This window comes from Giraffa tippelskirchi, chromosome Y, assembly GCF_054371585.1.
Source record: "Giraffa tippelskirchi isolate mGirTip1 chromosome Y, T2T-mGirTip1v1.2.pri, whole genome shotgun sequence".
NCBI classification, from domain to species: Eukaryota; Metazoa; Chordata; class Mammalia; order Artiodactyla; family Giraffidae; genus Giraffa; species Giraffa tippelskirchi.
In genome coordinates this window covers 11,162,419-11,184,676 of record NC_137290.1, presented here as the reverse complement: position 1 = coordinate 11,184,676, position 22,258 = coordinate 11,162,419, and the positions used below count along the sequence as shown (strand labels likewise).

General features: G+C 50.5%; 1 protein-coding gene across 1 annotated transcript; it reads left to right on the top strand.

The window, feature by feature from the left end:
- The first annotated feature begins 3,177 nt into the window (after positions 1-3,177).
- On the top strand, positions 3,178-22,258 carry LOC145537699 (uncharacterized). The gene is made up of 5 exons (XM_081568547.1): positions 3,178-3,208; positions 11,546-11,990; positions 13,621-13,781; positions 16,181-16,270; positions 21,218-22,258. Exons 1-5 carry the CDS (start codon positions 3,178-3,180, stop codon positions 21,265-21,267), a joined length of 777 nt encoding a protein of 258 aa, XP_081424673.1. The 3' UTR covers positions 21,268-22,258.

Genomic DNA, 22,258 nt, shown 5'->3' with positions numbered 1-22,258 from the left:
GAACAACATTACCAGCATTGGACATTTATTACTTAAACCAAGAAAACGTTTGCCTGTTTGATAAGCCAAAAAAGTGATTCTTGCTACCTCATGAATTCCCTCCTGCCCGTGTATGCTTTTAAACTTCTCTGTGTATAATCTAGGCCTTTTGCCCATTTTACTATTGTGTCTGTGCTTTTTTTCTTTTTTACTGATTTGCACAAACTGGTTTTCCTTTTTTTTAAAGGATTTTTAAAAGGATTCCTATTGTTCATTTGAGAGCACTAACTTGACTCATTAAAAACAATTTCAGTTTTATGAAAAGGTAGATCTCTCTACCTCATTGGAAAAGACCCTAATGCTGGGTAGGATTGAGGGCGGGAGGAGAAGGGGATGACAGAGGATGAGATAGTTGGATGGCATCACCGACTCGATGGACATGGGTTTGGGTAGACTCTGGGAGTTGGTGATGGTCAGAGAGGCCTGGCGTGCTGCAGTTCATGGGGTCGCAAAGACTTGGACACGACTGAGCGACTGAACTGAACTGAGATCTCTCTCTCTCTCTGCCTTGCTGTCCCCTGCCCCCGACTCCAATACACCATAAACAGCGTTAACATTTTGGTCATTTTGGTTTGTTTTCTTTTTTTTTGGCTGCACATACTGCATGCAGGATCTTAGTTTCCCAAACAGGGATTGAACCTGAGTCCCCTGTGTTGGGAAGCACAGGGTCTTAACCACTGTACCGCCACGGAAGTCCTCTTGTTTTCTTATAATTTAAAACTAATCACCAGACTAAGGAGGTGCTTGCCTGTAGGGAGTAGTGGGGAGGAAGTCTGGCTTCTGTGGTACCTCTGTTCGGTCTCACCTACTGACACATGTGGGCGTGTTACCTATTTTAAGATGGTTATAGTTTTCATTTAGCTGTGATCATCCCATGTGTGCATGGCATGTCTTTTTCCATGTAACCGTACACCTCACACCCTGCTCTGTCCCCGGGAAGTCGTTTTCACCTTGCTGATAGCTGCAGAGTATGCCCAGAGATTTATCTGTGTGGCCCTCCCCTCTGTTTGAATGTTTCATTTAGTTCTGGTTTTTCACAATTGTAAAGGATACTGTGATGAACATTTTGGTCCTTAAAATATTTTTCTAAACTTAGGAGTCTTTTAAGATTTTGCCAAAAGGGAGTTCCTGTATCAGAAGGGGATTCATTGTATTAGAAGGGGTATACTTGTCTAAGGTTCCTGATACACATCTAAGTTTTCATTCGAAAACATATTGATTTGCACTGCCGCTATTAACTCATGATAGTGCTTTTCACCTTTGCTAGTTTAACAAGAGAAGGGACATCTAATTTTAATTTTATTTATTTCGTTTTTAAGGACACTGAATAGTTTCCTCTGAGCTTCTTCAGCAATTATATTTCTCCTCTTTGCATTCATTGTCTGTGTGGCTTTAATATCTTCCAATCTATTTGAGCAGTGTCTTTATATAATAAGGATATTATCTGTCTTCATTTTGGCCATAAACATTTTCCCCCAGTTTGTTTCGATAATTTTTTTCAGAAGGTTTCAATTTTTATATAGCTCAATTTTTCTGCTATCTTTTCTAAACCTACAAAATCTAACCACCTCTAAACATTAATGTTTTATTCTGCAGTTTTTATTATTTATAAAATATACTTTAACTGTTACTGAATTTACTTTGAATGTATTATGTGAAAATAAAAATGGTCTCCCATTAACTGCCCCAACATCAATTTTAATAAATGACACATCAAGTCATAATATGTTATTTTATAATACAGTTGTATATCTGTACCATCCAAATTGTTTTGTCACCCTTTACGCATCCTAGATCTATGTTTTTAACTTGTATATAGACTTAGATGAGCTTTCTGTCCTTGTACCTTTTAAAAGTGTATTTATATGTGTGTGTACTTATATGAGAAAGATATGATGGTTACTCTTCTGGATAAAAAATTTGTTTACCAACTAAAAACAGCTTTTTGATGATTATTGAAGTGAACTTCACAAATCAGGAAGAATTGACATTGTTACATTTATTAGCATCCAGGAATATGATGTTCTTTTATATATTCAAGCATTCTTATCAACTGGTAAAGCTTTGTGTTCTCAACAAAGCTTTTGTTTTTCTCATCAGTTTTCCTTAGTTATTCCCACATACTGTTGCAGTTGTAGGCTTCATTGTGTAGGCTTTTTCTCGTTGGTTATAATTCCCCCAAACGCCAGCATCCTAGGAATGGGGTTAGTATTCCTAGTGTTGCCCCGCGGCATGCACTCAAGCTAGCCAAACCCTGTGCTTCCAGAGGCAGGTGGGGGCCACAGATTCTCCGAAGGAAAATGCAGGAAAAGCATAGCATTAAGTATGTGAGCACAGGTATAGACACAACTTATAAATACCACCCCCATACCCCGCCCCCAGCCTCAGTTTTGAATCTCCTCTCACTCTGGTTCCAGTGCTGGGACCAGGCCATCTGATTCTCAGGTCTCCTCCAGGGGTGACCCTGAAAGAGGGAAGAAGTACAGGACCCACTGGCATGATACCTGGCCCACTTCAGCCTTTCAGACAGAAGACTGGTTTGGATCAGTTGACCATAGGCTTCGTCGTTTGTTTACTTGGGCTTTGGTTTTTCTTGTGGGGTGGGGCAGGATTGGCCATACCACATGACCTGCGGGATCTTAGTTCTCCCTACCAATTGTAGAAGCCAGCCGGTGCTCCAGAGGGTGGCGCCTCACTGGGTAGCACTGTCTCCTGCTTTCTTTTAGTTTCATTCTATTATAGAATGCAAGTCAAAAATTAGATTTCCTGTTTTAAGCCACATTAAAAAAAAAAAAAAAAAACGCCAACCCGGTTCACACCAAAATTCCAGGCCTTCCTACCTGGAACTTCCGCCTAGGTCCTTTGCCTAGAAAAAAGGACCATCTCTCTCTTCAGTGGACCATCACTTAATATAAGGAGATCCAGATGTTGCAGGAGGAGAAGGAGGTGACTGCACAGGAGGGGGTTGAATGTCATCATCGACTGAACAGACATGAGATTGAGCAAACTCTGGGAGATAGTGAAGGACAGGGAAGCCTGGCGTGCTGCAGTCCATGGGGTCGCAAAGAGCCGGACACGACTTAACAACTGAGCGACAGATACAAGGGAAAACTCACAGAGTCACCTGAGGGCGCTGTGATGCCGAAGGGGCTCAAGGGCCCCGAGCTTGGTACCGAGCACTGGTCCAAAGTAGACTCCAGGTGAACTCAGGTAAGCTTTTCGGATATCCTGCTGTGTATGCCAAGCAGCACCAATGAAAATAATAGTAGTCTATAATAAGAAGAGAGAAGAGTTGTGTTTACTTACGATAGAAAAAAGTGTTGATTTCTATAAGGCAAACATGGCCAACGTGAAAGTCAACTTCCCAGATTATTCTGACAAGCTGCTCCAAGTTTTCAGCACAGTTTTATGTATTGTCAGAACAAAGGCTGCCAGAAGGTTGAGTGCTGAGGAATTGATAACTTTTGAACTGTGTTGCTGGAGAAGACTCGTGAGAGTCCCTTGGATCGCAAGAAGATCAAACTAGTCAATCCTAAAGGAAATCAACCCTCAGTATTCATTGGAAGGACTGAAGCAGAATCTCCAATACTTTGGCCACCTGATGTGAACAACCGACTCTCTGGAAAAGACCCTGATGCTGGGAAAGATGGAAGGCGGGAGGAGAAGGGGGCGACAGAGGATGAGATGGTTGGATGGCATCACCAACTCGATGGACGTGAGTTTAGGCAAACTCGGGAAGATGGCGGACAGGGAATCCTAGTGTGCTGCGGTCCATGATGTCACAGTGAGTCAGACATAACTCAGCCACTGCAAAACAACAGAACAAAAACATTAAATGAGTCAGGGGGGTTATATTTCTTCAGTGTTAAAAGAGAGACCAGCACATACATATCGAGTCAGTGTGGACCTGGCACCTGGGAAGGGAGTCTTCCTATCAAAGAAGAACAAACACTGGTTACCCAGAAGGAGGGTCCTTAATCTTTATTTTTAACATGGACATTATTTCTGGTCAAGGTGCCCTTTTCCTGAATAATTGAAGCAGATGTACAATGCATATAAGGGAGACCAAAAAGATGCTATTTTAGTTAGTTCGAGTTTGCTCAGACTCATGTCCATTGAGTCAGTGATGCCATGCAACCATCTCATCCTCTGTTTTCCGCTTCTCCTCCTACCCTCAATCTTCCCCAGCATCAGGGTCTTTTTCCAGTGAGTCAGTACTTCGCATCACGTGACCAAAGTATTGGAGCGTCAGCTTCAGCGTCAGTCCTTCCAATGAATATTCAGGATTGATTTCCTTTAGGAGGGACTGGTTTGGTCTCCTTGCTGTTCAGGGGACTCTCAGGAGTCGTCTTCAGCACCATGTATGAGACCTCGGCAAATTGTTTAACCTCTGTGCCTCATTTCTCTATCTGTGAAAAGGGGGAATGAAAAAATGGGTCCTGCCTCCTGGGGTGGTTGGGAGAATTAAGTGTCTCATATGGAAAAGCACTCACTCAGGCTGGTATCTGGCTCTCAAAAAGCAATGTTTATTTATTTTTTGAAAGATTTTCTAAATGTGGACCATTTTTATTGACGTTTTTGTTTTTGTTTTTGTTTTTTTTTTTTTTTACAATATTGGTTCTGTTTTATGGGTTTTTTTTGGTCACAAGGCATGTGGGATTTTATCTCCCTGACCAGGCCTTGAACCTGCACCCCCCACATGGGAAGGGGAATTCTTAGGAAAGGATATTTAAATCCTCGTTGTCACTCTGCTGATGCAGTATCAGGGATTCAAGACTGAGGGGTCAAAGCGGCCAGCTTGGTGCTTCTGTTGCATGGGAGCTGGATCCGTCTTTGCTGGGGGGTGGTCCTGTGCACTGCAGGAGGTTGACCAATATCCCCTGTCTCTACCCAAAAGTGTCCCCAGATGGTGCCACAGATCCCTTTTAGGGGAGCATGGCCATCCTTGTCTGAATAAGCACTGTTCTACGTGAGATCCCCATGAGTGGAGTCATGTCAGCCAGAGCTGTGAGACGGCAGGATGGAAATACTGCGGGCAGTGCTCATGGAGAGGCAGTTGCTAAAATCTCATCCTACCCCCAAAGCGATGCTTCCATGCCAGTCAGCGGCCGAGCTGACGTGTTGCGTTGGCCGATGGCTCAAACCCAGGGTGTCTGCTCCTCTCCACTGCTTCAGATTGTGATGCTTTTTAAGTTATGTGTTTGCTTTTGGCTGCACGGGGTCTTCGTTACTGCACAAGGGCCTTCTCGAGCTGCAGCGAACGGGGACTATCCTGGGGTTGCGATGTGTGGCGTTCTCATGGCGGCAGCTTCTCTGTTGCATAGCACAGGCTCCAGAGTCCACAGGCTTCAGTAGTTAGAGCACACGGGCTCAGCAGTCGCGGCTGGCGCACGGGCTCAGCTGCCCTGCAGCATGTGGAATCTTCCCAGACCAGGGATCGAACCTGGGCCCCTGGCAATGGCAGGCGGATTCTTCATGACTGGACCCCCAGGGAAGTCCCCAATCATGATGTTTGCAGCATTGTTATTTATATCCATGAAGAGACCGTCCCACACAGTTCTGAGAAACACAGACTCATCCATTTGGAGAAAGCAGTAGAGACACAGGGTTTTACATACCAGGCACAATTCTCACAGTTACACCTGTACTAACTTTACTTAATCCTCATGATTCTCAGAGAAGGCGATGGCACCCCACTCCAGTACTCTTGCCTGGAAAATCTCATGGACGGAGGAGCCTGGCGGGCTGCAGTCCACAGGCTCTCTAAGAGTCGGGCAGGACTGAGTGACTTCACTTTCACTTTTCAATTTCATGCATTGGAGAAGTGAACGGCAACCCACTCCAGTGTTCTTGCATGGAGAATCCCAGGGACGGGGGATCCTGGTAAGCTGAGGTCCATGAGTTGGACACGACTGAGCGCCTTAGCAGCAGCAGCAGGATGACAATTCTATGGTGGGTGAGGGGACATTGTTATTCCTACATGTTGCAGATAAAGAAACCAAAGCACAGAGAGGTTAAGCAACTTGCCTAACATCACACAGCTGGTTCGTGGCTGGGCTAGGATTGAGCCTTGGAGGTGGGTATTTGACATGCACAGTGCCATTTCCTTTTCTTCTTCCCTCTGGTTGGTTAGGATCTTCCCAACCCAGGGAATGGACCCGAGTCTCTTTTGTCTTCCCGCATTGGCGGGCAGGTTCTTTACCACCACCTGAGAAGCCCTTGGCAGGTTCTTTACCACCACCTGAGAAGCCCTTGATAGTTGAGTTAACTGCCAAGTCAAGAAGTTTAAATAACAACCTGGAATTTGGGTTCTCTTGAAAAGTATCAGAGAATCTGGCAGGGCTTGGTCCACCACCACCAGTTGGCAGGAGCTTTGAGCGGCCGCCTCATTGCAACAGATTCCGTTTCTCCAGGGCCCCCATCACTCCCTGTTCTATCAATTGGCTGGATTCACTAATTCACTAATAATTCGCTGGGTGTCTTTGCCCAGACTCTGCAGATATTAGATTTTCAGACTTCCAGGGACGACAAATCACGCATGTGTGGTTTTGTCTGTCTGTTTCTTTTTGTTTGTTTTTTAGGAGCCTAGCCATACTAATCTTTAATTCAGTCCTGCCTATGTTACAGAGGATGGCTGATTTCGGTTTCCTTTTTGTGTGTGTGTGTGGGCATGCTGAGAGGCCTCTGACTTTTTGAGACCTCGAGGGCTGTAGCCACCAGGCTCCCCTGTCCAGGGGATTCTCCAGGCGAGAATACTGGAGTGGGTTGCCATTTCCTCCTCCAGGATTCTTCCTGACCCAGCGATCAAACTTATATCTCCACCCCAGGAGGCAGGACCCATTTTATCATTCCCTCTTTCACAGATAGAAAAACTGAGGCACAGAGGTTAAACAGTTTGCCGAGGTCTCATACATGGTGCTGAAGACGACTCCTGAGAGACCCCTGAACACAAGGAGACAAAACCAGTCTATGCTAAAGGAAATCAACCCTGAATATTCATTGGAAGGACTGATGCTGAAGCTGATGCTCCAATACTTTGGACACCTGATGGGAAGAACTGACTCACTGGAAAAGACCCTGATGCTGGGAAAGATTGAGGGCGGGAAGAGAAGGGGACAGCAGAGGATGAGACGGTTGGATGGCATCACCGACTCAGTGGACATAAGTTTGAGCAAACTCGAACTCACTAAAATAGCATCTTTTTGGCCTCCCTTATATGCATTGCACCGACTCGATGGACATGGGTTTGGGTGGACTCTGGGAGCTGGTGATTGACAGGGAGGCCTGGCGTGCTGCAATTCATGGGGTCGCAAAGAGTCGGACACGACTGCGCGACTGAACTGAACTGAACTGATACTCATTGTACATCTGCTTCAATTATTTAGGAAAAGGGCACCTTTTAGGAAAAGGGACCATTTTCCTAAAAGGTGCCTGGGGACCACAAGGACAAAAGCGGGGAAGGAGCGGCTCACAACCCCCGAACACCCCCACTCCACACGGTTTCTCAGATCGAGCGGTTAAAACTGCCTGAAACAAGTTTGTTGTTATCAGGGTTGGAGGACTGGAAATTCTGGCCTCACACCCACTCTGTGAGCCTAACGTCCTGGCATCACTGTCTCCCTGGCGGGGGGTTCCCCCTGGGACCCCACCCTCATCCCTCCCCTCCCCTACCTTGTCCCTGCCCGGGCCCAGGTCTTCCAGGAGGCCAGAAGTGGGGTTGACAGGGGAAAACCATGTTATACTGCCAAGCTTCGGAGACACAAGGGCCTGGATGCCTGGGGGTGGGGATAGGAAGGGCCGGGGGCTGGGGTCCCACACTGCAGAATCACCAAATGCACAGTGACCCCCAGGCACGCGGTCACCCCTCTCCCAAACACCCACACACTGCTGCTCACAATGGCCTACTCACAAAACCCCCAAGATGGTGGCAAATGACACTCTTTTGGATTGGGCACACACTTGCCGAAACACACCCCGCCTGGCCTGTGTGTTGAGGCTGGTCCTTATCCTTAAGGATGGACTCTCATCAGACCTTAAACAAATGGATTCCCAGCACAAAAGCTGAGAAATTCTGTGGGCATTTGGGTAGCTGGCACTTTGGGACTATTACGAATGGACCTGTTAGGAACATTCTTTATACATGTGCAGGTATATATGTAAGGTTTACATATATATATATATATATATATATATATGTGTGTGTGTATATATGATTCATTGGAAACACTGATGCTGAAGCTGAAACTCCAATACTTTGGCCACATGATGTGAATAACTGACTCATTTGAAAAGACCCTGATGCTGGGAAAGATTGAAAGTGTGAGGAGAATGGGATGACAGAGGATGAGATGGTTGGATGGCATCATCAACTGGATGGATGTGACTTTGAGTCAACCCTGGGAGTTGGTGGTGGACTGGGAGGCCTGGCGTGCTACAGTCTGTGGGGTTGCCAAGAGCTGGACATGCCTGAGTGACTAGACTCAACTGAACGGATATATACATGAGTTAACCTATAGATTTGCAGGCAGATTCTTTGTTGTCTGAGACATGAGGGAAGCCTATATATACCGGCAAGCTGCAGTCCATAGGGTCACAAAGAGCAGACACTGCTGAAGCAACAGCACATATATATATATATATATATATATATATATATATATATATATATATAATGAGTTCATTTCTGTTTTTGTTTTATAGAAGTATAGTGGATTTACGGTGTTGTATTAGTTTTTGGGGCAGAGCAAAGTGATTCAGATAAAAGTATGTAGGATTTTTCAGATTGGTTTTCATTACAGGATACTAGATAGAGCTCCCTGGGCTATGCAGCAGGACCTTATGTATTTTTGTATATAGCAGTTTGTATCTGCTAATCCCAAAGGCCTAATTTATCCCTTCCCCAATCCCTTTCCCTTTCAGTAAGTATAAGTGTGTTTCCTATGTCTGCGAGTCTGTTTCTGTTTCCTAAATCCATTTGTATGAATTTCCATCTATAAGTTATATCATAAGGTATTTGTCTTTCTCTGCCTGTCTTCACTCGGTATGATAATCTCTAGGTCTATCCATGTTGCTGCAAATGGCATAATTTCATTCTTTTTGATGGCTTAGTGATACCGAAGCGACAGCACGTGTATATACATGAGTTAATTTTTGGTTTTGTTTTATAGAAGTATAGTGGATTTACGACAATGTTGTATTAGTTTCTGGTGCACAGCAAAGTGATTCGGATAGAAATACGAATGTTCAGATTGGTTTTCATTACAGGATATCAGATAGAGCTCCCTGGACTATGCAGCAGGACCTTATGTATTTTTGTATATAGCAGTTTGTATCTGCTAATCCCAAAGGCCTAATTGATCCCTTCCCCAACCCCTTTCCCTTTCAGTAAGTATAAGTGTGTTTTCTATGTCTGCAAGTCTGTTTCGGTTTCTTCTAAGTTCATTTTTATGAGATTCCATCTATATGTTATATTATAAGGTATTTGTGTTTCTCTGCCTGACTTCTCTCGGTATGATAATCTCGAGGTCTATCCATGTTGCTGCAAATGGCATAATTTCATTCTTTTTGATGGCTTAGTGATACTCCGTTGTGTATATGTACCACATCTTCTTCATCCGTTCGTCTGCTGATGGACCCTGAGGTTTCTTCCATGTCTTGGCTGTTGTAAACAGTGCTGCTCTGAACATAGGGATGCATGGGTCTTTTCCTAGTAGAGTTTTCTTCAGGTACATGCCTGGGAGTGGGATTGCTGGCTCATACGATAGCTTTATTTTTAGTTTGTAAGGAACCTCCACACTGTTCTCTAGAGTGACGGCACCAGTTTATATTCCCACCAACAGTGTGAGAGGTGTCGTGAAACATCTTCGTACACACCTTCTGTTAGCTTAATACGCATTTCTACTGGGAATATACCCAAGAATGGCGTTGTTGGGGTTGGACGTGCATATGTGCAGTTATGCCAACCACCAGTTTTCTCTTCTAAAGAGCAGCACCAATTCACACTTCCATAACAATGCACAAGAGTTCCAGGGGTTTCACCGCCTCACCGACTCTCCTGCTTTTCCTTTAATCAGTCGGAAGGATATGTGCTTGTACCCCTGGAATCTGGTTTTTGAAGGCAAAACTTTTGAAAGAAATTTCTCAAGATGAATAGATTATAAATATCCACAAAATTAAAACTTCAAAAGTAGAAGGTAGAGAGAGAGAGGCTTTTTGTTTGTTTGTTTTAATGAATACACCTTGTTACCACTTGGGATTCTTGTGAAATGCATGTATTATCTTAAAGAGAAAACTCGCTCTATAATCTTCTAAAGTGTTGAAGTGCTGAAGCTCATGGGTGATCATTTGACTTCTCAGAAATGAGTGGGTGCTTTCCTAAGTAACAGAGGCCTGGAAACTGGTGATAATCTTAAAGTCAGCCAGCACCAAAGAACTGTCATAAATATCTCATAAGCGGTGAAGTCAACAATACCTGCATGCAAGGAAGAACTGGAAAAGATGCTGATTGAATCAACAACAGAAAAACCCTGGGGGAAGGGTGCTGCAGGGGGAGGAAACAGCCAGTGCAAAGGCCCTGAATCAGGGTGTCTGTTGCTTGCCACCAAAGGAGTCTGATACAGAGGCTTGTTGTTGTTGTTTAACTGCTAAGTCCTGTTGGCACAGTCTCTAGAGTCAGCCTCCTTGGATTTGAATCCTGGCTTGGCTCCTTATGATCTGTGTGACCTGAAGCAAGCGACAGGAACTCTGTGCCTCTGTTTTCTTATCTCAGAAAGAGACAGAATAACAGAATTGGCCACGTGGTCGTGAGCATTAAGGGGATCGACATGTGTAAAGACACTGGGTTGGTGCCTACTTCATGGTCAATACCCAAGATAACTTCCTCATTCTAATTATCTGCATATCAAAAAAGAGGGGAGGAGATTCTGGTCCATGGAGGAGAAATACATCTTGGGGGTTTGAGAGTAGGCCACTGTGAGCAGCAGTGAGTGTGTGGGTGTGCCTTGGGGGTCACTGTGTATCTGAAGTAGGCACAGGGCAGGCCCCCAGGTCCCAGACATCAGTGCCACCCCCCCGACCCCCAGGAATCCAGACCCTTGGGTCTCCGCGGCTCGGCAGTATAACACGGTTCTTGGTTCTTCCCTGTCAACCCCACCTGCCTCCTGGAAGACCTGGGCCCAGGCTGGGTCGAGGTCGGGGAGGGGAAGGGGCGCTGGGGGCGGGGGGCCCAGGTGGATCCCCCGCCAGGGAGACAATATTCCAGGGACGCTGGGCTCACAGAGCAGGTATGAGAGCAACATTTCCAACCCTCCAACCCTGGTAATAAAACCACAGCCAGCACTAGCACTTGCTGTCTGTTTTGGGCACTGTTGTACCCACCCAATCTGAGTCCCTGTGGGCCCGGGCGGGGTCGTTGGTCTGGAGCCGCTCCTTCCGTGCTTTTGTCCAGGGTGTCCCCAAGAGGGTTTTCCGGGAACCCACCGGCCTCACCGCCCCCGCGGGACGCCAGGAAGCGGCCCGGGGCCGGCCCGCCCCGACTCTGTGCCTCTGGGCAGCCCAGAGCCGAGTCGCTGCCGGGGCTCCGAAGGGTCTGCGCCATCCGGGCGAGTGTGCAGTGCGGGGCGGCGAGCGAAGGGCGGCGGGCGGCGGGCCGCGGGGTGGCGCTGCGGGGTCGCCGCGGGGAGGGCGGAGGCGGCCCGCCAGGAGGTGCGGGTGCGTTCCGGCGGCGGGGCGCGGGCGCGCGCGCCGAGGAGCCCCCCGAGGAGCCCGCGGCTCCCCGAGGGCGGCCGCAGTCCTCAGACCCTTCTGAGGCGCGAGGCGGGCGATTCGTGGTCCGAGGGCTCCGAGGAGGCTGGAGGGCAGGGAGGACTGGGCCTTGTGGGTGAAGGCCTGGCTGGGCCTCCTCCCTGGGCAGGTGCAGGAGGAGCAGGCGCCCGGCCCGAAGACGCCAGGAGGTAGGAGCGCGGGTCTGCGGGCCGCGCGGCTCCCTTGGGGGACGAGGCGCTCTGGGGAGGCGGCAGGGCCGGGGCCTCCTTCCGGAACGGCCGGAGGCAGCTCAGGAGGCTGACTCGGGGGAGCCTAGACGGGGGCCTGGGGGAGTGCGGAGGGGCGTGCAACCCCTCCGGAGCCTTTCGGGGGCACCAGAGCAAGCTGGCCAGAAGCGTGCTTGCCGGAGCGTTATGGAGCCTCGTGTGTCTCCGCGCCCGCGCCTGCGGCCGGCGGGTGCCTGGAGCGCGCCGGGGACGCGCATCTGAGGGGGGCGACCTCTGGGGGAGACCGGGCGTCGGCCCCCGGGTCCAGCCCTAGGCGATCCTGTGTCTGGAGGCCGATTCCGGCTTTGCAAACGTGTCTGCCAAGGCGTCTGTGTCTTTATGTCCCCGTGTCCAAAGTGTCTGTTTGAAAATAGGTGTTTCTGCAAGTCCGTACATGCGTGTGTCTGTGTGTGTATCTGCCCGGATTGTCTGCTCTTTCAAGCTCCAGGAACCTAAACCTAAACGTTTGTGTGTGTGGATCTGTGAGCGGGTCTTAGCGTTTCCAAAAGGCCCGCGAGCTGAAGGGATGACTCTGATTTTCCAGGAATGTCTGTGACTGCGGTGTGGGTGTGGGTATGTGTGTGTCCGTGTGCACGGCTGGGTGTCTCCGAGGGTGTCTGAGAGAGACACGCCAGGGTTTCTCTCTGCTTATCTGTGTGATTTGATTTCCTAGTAGGTTTCACTGTTTACCAAGCCTGTAAGTCCAAAGCAGTGATTCTGATGTTTAAAAACACCATCTGGAGAGAGTGTAAAGGCTAGTGAACCTGCGGGCAGGGGTGGGGGTGGTCTGAGAGGGGAAGCCTCTGGGGGATGGGTCCCCAGGTGAGACTGGGGGTTGAGCCTGGGGTGTCAGACAGAGGTGGTCTGGGTGTCCCATAGAGTGTCCTTTCAGATTGAATTGTGCAAATATGTGTGTCCTGAGTGTGTGTGCCTGGAAGTGCCCAGTTTTTGAAGCTGTGTGTATCTGCACGTCTGTGTGTGTGTGTGTGTATGCACGCATGCGTGCCTGAGCGTTCCTCAACCTCACGATGTGTTACTGCCCATTTGCGTGTGTTTCAGGATCTACAAGTGCAAAGTGTGTCTTTATTTGCACACGTGGGACTCTGGGGCCAGGGGTGTGGCTGGGAGTTGTTGAGAGTGTCCCCCTGTGAGTCCCCGGCAGGGGGTCAGCTCGCGGGAGGGAGTCACTGTGTGTGTGTAATCCTTCAGGACCCCCACCCCTGGGTCTCTGAAGCTTGAGCCTCTGTGCCTTTCCCAGGAAGGCCTGGCCCCACAGTGGGGGAGGGGCGCTGGGCGAGGGGCCAGGCGCTGAGGTCCAGTAGGGACAGCTCATAGGAGGGACAGTGATGCTGGAAGGCTGGGGGTCTTCCTGGAGGAAGAGGCCCGGGACCCTCCCCACGAATAACGGAATTGCGGTGAACATTCTGACGCCCATGCGGGTGTCAGAGACCCTGTTAACCTCTTGACTTAATATCTGGGGGTTGGGTCGGGGACGGGGGCCTTGTGTGACTGGGCAACCCAGCCGCATTCATTCTCTTGCGTTTGTCCACAGGCTCCGCGGGCATCCCCAGAGCCAGCCCTGTCCGGGCGTCAAGCAAAGGCACTGGGGCCCCATCCCGCCTACGCCCAGGGTGGAAGACCCAGGTCGCAATGATAGTCTCAAGATCAGTTCCTTGGCCACGGTCCTGAAGGGTCTCCAACTTTCATGTTCAGGCAGGATGGTGCTGCGGGGTCTCCGCGGGGAGCATGGGGTAGGGGCACCCGGGGAGGATGTGCGGGGGCCTCCTGGGGAGTGGGGTGCAGGGGCGCGACTTGGAGGCCACTGAGACCCAATGGGGCGGGCGGTGGCGCCCCTTGAGGAACCAGGCCTCCCTGAGGGCCATCTCACCTTCTGAGCCTCCCGGCCCCTCCCAAGTCTGAGTGTTTCTGGGGTCACCAGGAGGAGCCACGACTGCAGTGGTCAGAGGAGGCTGGGGTATCTGCAAGAGGGGATGGCGGTGACCACCTGCAGGACAGCGGAGGGGGAGCTGGGTCCTGGTCCCCAGGTTTTAGGGAGCGCAAGGGACAGACCTGTGGACTTGTTAGTTTGGGGGAGGAGGTGGGACTTTGTGCAGGACACAGGAGAGGTCAGGTGGGAATCACAGGTCCAGGCACAGCCCTGACCAAAGAGAAGACTGAGAAATTGTCTCTGGGGGGAGCCTGTTGGGACAAATAGGGACAGAGAAACTTCTGGAGGCATATGGAGGTCCTCGGAGGATGGCTGTGATGATGTGCTGCTAACTACAGCCGTCGGAAATGGGCTTGGCGACCTCCAGGGACTTTGGGGGGTCGTGTCTGGTTTTGGGGGTCAGGGTGCCTCTCTGAGGGGCAGCCTCTGGGGGAGGGGCCAGGCCCGGGTGGGCCGGGGTCAGTGGGCGGGGACGGTGGGCACAGGGCAGCTTGTGTCAGAGGGGCGGCCTCCGGGGGAGGCCCCGGGGCTCGGGGGCCAGGCTCAGCCGGAGGGGACGGTGGGCACACAGCTCTTATGTCTTCCCCTCTGGGGCTGCAGGGCAGTGTGTCTGCCTGCGGCTCTCGGTTCTTTCCAATAAACTTCTGGGTGCACCTGGTGCCCCAGATGCTTGGAGCACGTCATGGAGAGCCAGAGTGCGTGAGAGGACCCGAGGGGGTCTCCCCGTTCCTGGGGGGTTGTCCCAGCTCTGAGGGTCCTGGAGGGCTGCCCCAGTTCTGAAGCCCACATGCCCTACTGACCAGCACCTTGTCCCTGTGCCTCAGCTGCTTGGTGACCCAGGGGCCTTTTCCCTCCCGCAGGGTTTCTCTCCCCCAGACAACCTGGCCCAGAACGAGGCCCTGGACTGATGAGGGAGAGATCAGAGGTCAGAGGTCAGGCTGGAGGGTCCCAGGGTTAGAGACAGTGATCCAGGGAAGGTGCGTAGGAGACGGTGGAGGGGAGGCCTCCTGACCCACCCCCGCCACCAACAGCGATAGAGTTGGATCCGACACGGGACTGCCTGAGTCTGGGTCAGACTGTGTTCTCAACACTTGACATGCATTTAATTCTATGTAATCCTCACGTTTCATCATTCTGCTCATTTTGTGGATGGGAAAGCTGACAGCACAAGAGGTTAAATACCCCCAAACTGGGGCATCCCAGGTAAAACACATGGTAAATACTTAAATTGAAATTTCAGTTGAAGAATGAATTACCTTTTAGTACAAGTACATGGAAAGTAGTCCATGGGACATGCCAATACTGAAACACAGTTTAGCAGAATAAACACAAAATGAATTTTTATGTCATGTAGGACACGACCCATGCAGTGTTTGGAGATAGTTATTCTAAAAAACGATCTGTGTGTCTGAAACTCAAATCTCAGTGTGCTGTGCTTTCTTGTGCTGTTGGTAAACCTTGAGCTCTCTCAGCTAGTGACTGGCAGGCTGGAATCCCCCCAGTTCTCACCCCCAGACACGCTGGCCCAAGTCCTGCCCAGGGCAATGCTGGCCGGAGGTGATGACCCCACACTGAGCCTGTGCAGAGAAGCCTCCCTGCAGGGCCGGCCCCTCCCCCGGGCTGTGCTGAGGGGTCTGGGGCTCAGCCCCTCCCATTGACCACAGTCCTGATGTGGACCTGGATGGCCCCGAGGACAGGGAGGGGAGGGCCTGTCTGAACCCCTCGGTCAGACTGCCTGGTAGCCCTGGGAAGGAGCTGAAAGACAGCCCTGGGAATGCCCCAGGAGTGCAATTACTGAGTGCCTGCTGTATGCCAGACTCCTGAGGCCCTTTTGATTCCCACTTAGCCAAGCTGCAGCTTCCTGTCCCCAGCACTTTATGTCACAGGTTTTCTAGTTTTAGAGGGGGTAAGTCCCAGGTACCACGAGCCCTGCCCCTGTCCTTGCCAGGCTCCATGACAACCGGTCTCCCCAGATCACATGCTGGGCTTTGGACGGAACCAGGAGGGAGGCATTGTCAACACGTCCCCTTGGTTCCTTGGATGTTGGGGACCTGGAGACATGCGGAGGGGATGGAGCTGTCTGAGTGCACCCGACCTCTGGGTTCACACCCGGGCCCCCTGGCTCTGCCACCCAGGCACTGACTGCTGTCTCTCCTGTTCACAGGGAGCAGCAGTGGAGTCACCATGCTGCCTCTGAACACCAGCAGGGGCCAGGAAAGGGAGGAGGTGCAGACCAGGCCTCCACAGAGACGAGGTGAGACACACGTGGGGCGGAAACTGTGGGCAGGCAGGAGTGGGGAAGGCCTCAGGGAAAGGCTGATGGGGAAGGGATGACCCTGAAGACTGGCCCCAACCCCAAGTATCTCCCACTGGCTCCTCTTAAGGAGGGGGGGGGCCTGGGGACACCCAGTCATGGTAGCTGACGTGATGATGGTACGCCAGATATTGCCGGAATCCACCGTGGCTTTCCCCACGTATTTTATCAAATCTGTCAGAGCCTATAACCATCACACAAAACAACAGGCATGCCTCTCCGTCGCTCAGCTTTGTAGTTCCTTCCCCAGACATAGCTACTTTCTAGCTCCTTGTCCAGTTTTCTAGAATGTTCTATGCTCACTCATGGAGACAAGGATGTGTATGTATCTGTTACTGTGTATTTATGTCTGATATACGGGTGCATACCACACATGCCACTTTCATTCATACTGGGTCTTGTTTCATTTAGTTCTGATCTGACACTGAGAATCTTCCAGTCACAGTCCCAAGTCTTTCCACACATCCAGTCACCCATGCTTCACAGTGAGGGAGGGACAGGAATTACCGCCTTTTCAGATGGGAAATCTGAAGAGTGACAAGTGTGAATCATCAGCTCACAGTGGGATCGGAACCCTGGCCATCTGGCCTGGGGGTCTTTGACCTTAAGCACTGTGTCCCCTGTCCATCTCGAGGGCTCTCCCCCTCAGGATGCCTGGTTTGTGTTCCAGCTGCCTGGGATTCCACAGTCTCTCTGTGCTATGTGTGTGTGCTCAGTTGCTTCGGTCATGTCCGACTCTTTGCTACCCTTCAGACTGTAACCCTGCCAAGGTCCTCTGTCCATGGAATCCTCCAGGCAAGAATACTGGGGTGGGTTCCCATTTCCTTCTCCCAGGGATCTTCCTGGATCCAGGGATTGAACCCAGGTCTCCTGTGTCTCCTGCACTGGCAGGCAGATTCTTTACCACTGAGCCATCAGGGAAGCTTAACCAGGTTCGTGCAGGTGGCCATTTGGGTTATTCCCAGTGTTTGATGATGACAATATATGCAAGTAGAAACAGGACTCTACTTGGGTCACATTACACAGGGGAGTGGATCCAGGACCATATGTTTAGAAAGGGAGATGGCAGTGTCCGAGGGGACGTTTGCACAGGTGGCCTGGATGCTCCTCCAGAGAGAGGCCAGGAGTGGAGGAGTGTGTAAGGAAATAGATGGATTTGTGCACAGCTTTGAAATAGCAGGAACTTTGACTCCAAATCGACATGTCTGTCTTCTTCGAGGAAACCCGAGTGTTTTCTGGAGAGACGTGCCCCACTGGCACCTGCATATCAGCTGTGCCTTCCTCCTGGGCACGGGCGCCCCAGGGCGTCACTATCTCCAGAGCTCCTGTTGTCTAACTCTAGCCTCTCCACTCACTGACAAGCCCTGTCTGTTCCCTGGGGACCTTCAGGATGCAACTTCATGCATCTCTGCAGGCACTGCTGTGCAAACTCCCACAAGGGTCCTAAGCTCTCTGTTTCCTTATTGCTAAAGTTGGAGGAATACAGTGCCCATCTCAGAGAGTTATTATGAACAGCCAAACAAGCTAATGCCTGCAAAACACTTAAAAGCACACCTGACACATAACAGGTACTCCACAGGTATTAGCCGTCTTCACTGGTTTCATGATGAGCATCTTATTATTATCGAGTTTCTCAAGCCTCAGCGGGTGAGATAGCCTCATGCCTCTTTCTTCCTCGCTCAGCCCTGCCTTTTGAGAGCACTACCAGTCAGCAAAGGGGGCCCACAGGAAAGAACGCAAGAGTGTCAGCCAAACGGGCGCCGACGTGTGGCATGGTGGGTCTAGTTGTTTTCTCCTTTGCCCAGAGAACCCTGGGCCTGAGAGGTCAGGCTTATCGGCCAGCCTCTCCGCCCAGCAGAGACCCTTGGGTGCCTGGGTGCCCTGTGCCCCTCCGCCGTCCCAGATGGGACCCCTTCCTGTGGAGGGGATGGTTTTCCTTGAGGGTGCTGCCCTCTTTCCTGCCTCCTTCTCTTTGCTGATTCCAACCTCTGCTCCTGTGTCACCTCCTTCATGAAGCCGCCCTTGACACTGCCTCCCCGATGCCTTGCCTTGCTGAGTTTCTTCAGCACTATTACTGCTACTTGAGATTACACTGTGTATCTATTTGCTCCTAATCTGTCTCCCTTAGGAGAGTAGTTCAGGGGGAGGATGCCAGCAGGAACCCCCATGTTGTTCAGTGACACATCCCCTGTCTAGATCAGGTGTAACCGGTGTCAGGCTCTGTATACACACGGGCTGATTAAATGAAGGAATGAATTCGGGAACGGTCCCTCCTGTGGAGGCAAGCATGGCCTTGTCTACCTGGGTACCATTCTTCTTTTTCCTACTAACCACTTTGACTTTTCCGGGGAGACCACGTGTCTCCATGCTCTTTGGATGGATCTGATCCCATCCTCAGACCTGCTCCAGGTCCGCCCCGACCAATCAGAGCCGGCGGTGCCAAGGTTCCCTGTGATTGTACCTGGGCTGGGCACGTGACTCACCCTTGACCAACGAGGCATCTGCTCTGTCTCTGGGCTTCTTAAAAGGCCAGAAGGGAGCCTGGAGGGACCCTGGTGAGAACCAGGGGCAGCCGTGAGGAGGGGTGAGGGGAGGCCCTGTGTCACATGCCTGCGAGAATGTCTTTCCTATTAGTGCCTATAGCACTCCTGGGAAGGACTCCTTAGAAATCACATTGGAAAAGAACGTGAGAGTCACAGACGGTGTAAAGATCACCCAAATTCACCAATCGCTAACATTTTCTCTGTTTATGTATTTTCTTTAACAAAATGTAATATATATGTATATTTATTGCAGTATATCTACACATAATATACCTAAGTGTGTATCGCCTGAGAAATGCAATATTCTGTTATTTAAGGGTGGGGCTGTGGTCACCTTCCTGCATTCAGCCCTGACACACAGTTCATCTTATCCCTGTATCGGTTTTGATATTAATAATATGCTCCATACTGTCCATTTGGCATCTTTTCCCTCCAACACTAGGTCTAGTTGTGTATGCAGGGGTTGTACTTAGTAACGTATCTGTAGTTTTCTTTACGCTAGACAGTCTCCTAAGCCTTGTTTGCCTTTTATGAAGGCATTTTGAAGTCCAGAGTCACCCCCATCCCATATTGTGGTTTATTGGTTGCATTTTTTGCCATCTCCCTATGAATGAAATTCAGGATAAGCTCTGATCTCTGGAGCACCACCTAAGTGATGCCGTGTCCTTCTCAGAACATCACATTTTGATGCACATGAGGTCTGTGCGCCATCACTGGTGATGTGAATTTTGAGCCATTGGGCCAAGATGCTTGTCCCCGTTCTTTGCTGAATAATATCTGACTTTCCCCTTTCTAATAGGGACTCATTGGAGAGACACTTGTAGATGCACTAAATAACCTAGAAGCAGAGAGAATTCTGACTGTGCCTTCCAGGCCCTTGCTCACCTGTGTCCTCCACAGAACCAGTCATGAACTGAGGTGATGCAGGACCCTAATGGCCCCAGGCCAAGTCAGCTGACCATGGGAATGCAATGGGAAGGCGATCCCTCCCTTTCCCCAAACCTGGAGAACACAAGGAAGGGATGAGGTGGTGATTCTCCTCCAGAGGCGGTTTGCCCCTCAGGGGACGCCTTCAATGTCTGGAAACATTTTTGTTTGTGACAATTGAAGAGGTCGTGCTAATGGCATCCAGTGGCCAGGAATGCTGCTTAGCATTTCTGCAATGCTCAGGACACCCCTGCCCTACCCATCGCAAGAAGGATCTGGACCCCAAATGTCCCAAGTGGGAAGGGCTGATAACCTGGGAACAGGAGAAGGACGGTTCTGCAGAGGTGAGGGCACCGTGTGGAGGGAACGCTGTCCTGCCCACCCCAAGCCTCCCAGCTGGCATCCCAGCCCTCTGAGGCTAAGGGCCCCAACTCCAGGGTCTCAGCACTGGGTTCAAACCCAGCTTCAGCCACTACCAGCTGTGGGACCTGGGACCAGTTCCTGAACTCCTCTGTGGCTCAGTTTCCTCATTTGTGAAACAGGGCAGTAGATTACTAGGACAATGAAATGAGTTCACATCTGTGCCACGCTTACCTGGAAAAATGGGCTTCCCAGGTGGTGCCAGTGGTAAAGAACCCATCTGCCAGTACAGGAGACACAGGTTTGATCCCTGGGTTGGGAGGATCACCTGGAGGAGGGCATGGCAACCCGCTCCCGTATCCTTGTCTGGAGAATCAAGAAGGTTATGTACTCACTTCTAATCCTGAGTGCCGCATGCTCCCAACCTATACGTCTGATCAAATGTCAGAGTGGGAACGCTTACCAGGGCCTCCCTAGCCCTATTTCCTCATCTGCAGGATGGAGAAATAAGATCAGAGGCCACCTCGTGAGGATTAAATGGGACCTGACATGTCATTCAGGCTGAAGCGTCCTAAATGCTCAAAAACCGCGGGATGGAAATAGTAGTCCTCCCAGAAATTACTACAGCTTCAATACTGCCAGCACTGTGGGTGAAGCTTTCTGTTGGGAAGAAGTGTTTAATTTCTTAGGAAAGCAGGTGGTTTTAAGAAAATCAGCAAAGCAAACATTGTCACAGCTGACGGCTTTCCAGCTCTCACAAAGCAGCAAACTTTGTTACATTTAATGATCCATTTTTGGATTACTTTGTTCAGTCCTTATGCACCTCTGTGAGGGATCGGTTACTTATAGTCCATTATACAGAAATGCAAACTGAGGCCAGGGAGGGTCAGGTTATCTGCCTCAGGATCCCCAGCTGTACTGGGCGAAGAAGGAATTCAACCCCAGGTGGGTCGCCCCTGAAGTCTATGCTCAGCTCCTCAAACTAAGGGGGGGAGCCCTCTCCCCCTGGGCACTAAAGTTCTTCTCTCTCCTCTCTGTGGTCTTTCTTTCCTTCCAGCTGGGTTTTTGCTTCACCTTCTACATGGATTCGAGCGACTCCGAGTTTGACTCGCAACCTTCTCCTGGAAGTTCGAGAGCTGGCTCGAAGTACACCTCCCCTTCGAAGCCTCGTGCAAAGTATCAGGAGATCCAGGCCTGGGAGTGTCCCCTGTGCGGTCTCAACGTCCTCTACATCTCCTGAAACCTGAGGTCCCCCCGGCCTCCCACTCCAGGCCACCCGCATGCCCCCGTATCATGCATGCTGGGCTACTGTCATGTGAAACCCCCAATATGGTGGCTTCAATGAACCCAACTTGCTGTCTCTCCCAAGGCTGTGGTCTGTGTGTGAAACTCCCAGGGCTGGGGCGGTGCAGCTCTGTGGAGTTGGGCAGCCAGGGTCCTTTGACCTTGGTGCTCTGTGCCACGTGTCTGGAGGGGGCTCACCCCCTACACTCAGTCCAGCTTCTGGTTCCAGGGAAAGTAGGGGGATGAGAAGAGGGGAAGACATGCTTCAGTCCTTCAAAGGGCGACTCCTACAAGAAGCCCAGATCACTGTTCCTCACCTCTCGTTGGCCAGAGCGGGTCACATGGCGACATGCAGTTGTAACGGATGCTGGGAAGTGTAGTCCCTAGCTCGGCAATCCTGTGTCACCTAATAGCTGCCATCACTAGAGGAAAGTTGTGTCTGTACTTACCTAAGTGTCTGTACTTACCTTGTGTCTGTGCAACTCCGCGACCCCGTGGACTGTAGCCCACCAGGCTCCTCTGTCCATGGGTTTTTCCAGGCAACAATAGTAGAGTGGGCTGCCATCCCCTTCTCCAGGGGATCTTCCCGACCCAGGGATTGGACGTGCATCTCTTGTGTCTCCTGCATTGCAGGCAGATTCTTTACCCACTGAGCCATCAGGGAAGCCCTTTTATAGCAAAGGAGAATGGCTACGGTTTCCACCACTGACGAGATCTGTTATGTTTCATGTTTATGTTGATCTGTTATGATTTATCCCCAGCCACCAGGCTGTGCTGAATCCAGGAGTGAATAAAGTTATTCTTTAGTTCTGTA

What these genes read in the sequence shown, in the direction of transcription:
- LOC145537699 (XM_081568547.1), top strand. Translation starts at nt 3,178, where the DNA reads ATGCCGAAGGGGCTCAAGGGCCCCGAGCTTG. An exon ending in GCTCAAGGGCCCCGAGCTTG is followed by an intron (nt 3,209 to 11,545) that starts GTACCGAGCACT and finishes GCGGGACGCCAG; the next exon opens with GAAGCGGCCCGGGGCCGGCC. An exon ending in CGGCCCGAAGACGCCAGGAG is followed by an intron (nt 11,991 to 13,620) that starts GTAGGAGCGCGG and finishes GTTTGTCCACAG; the next exon opens with GCTCCGCGGGCATCCCCAGA.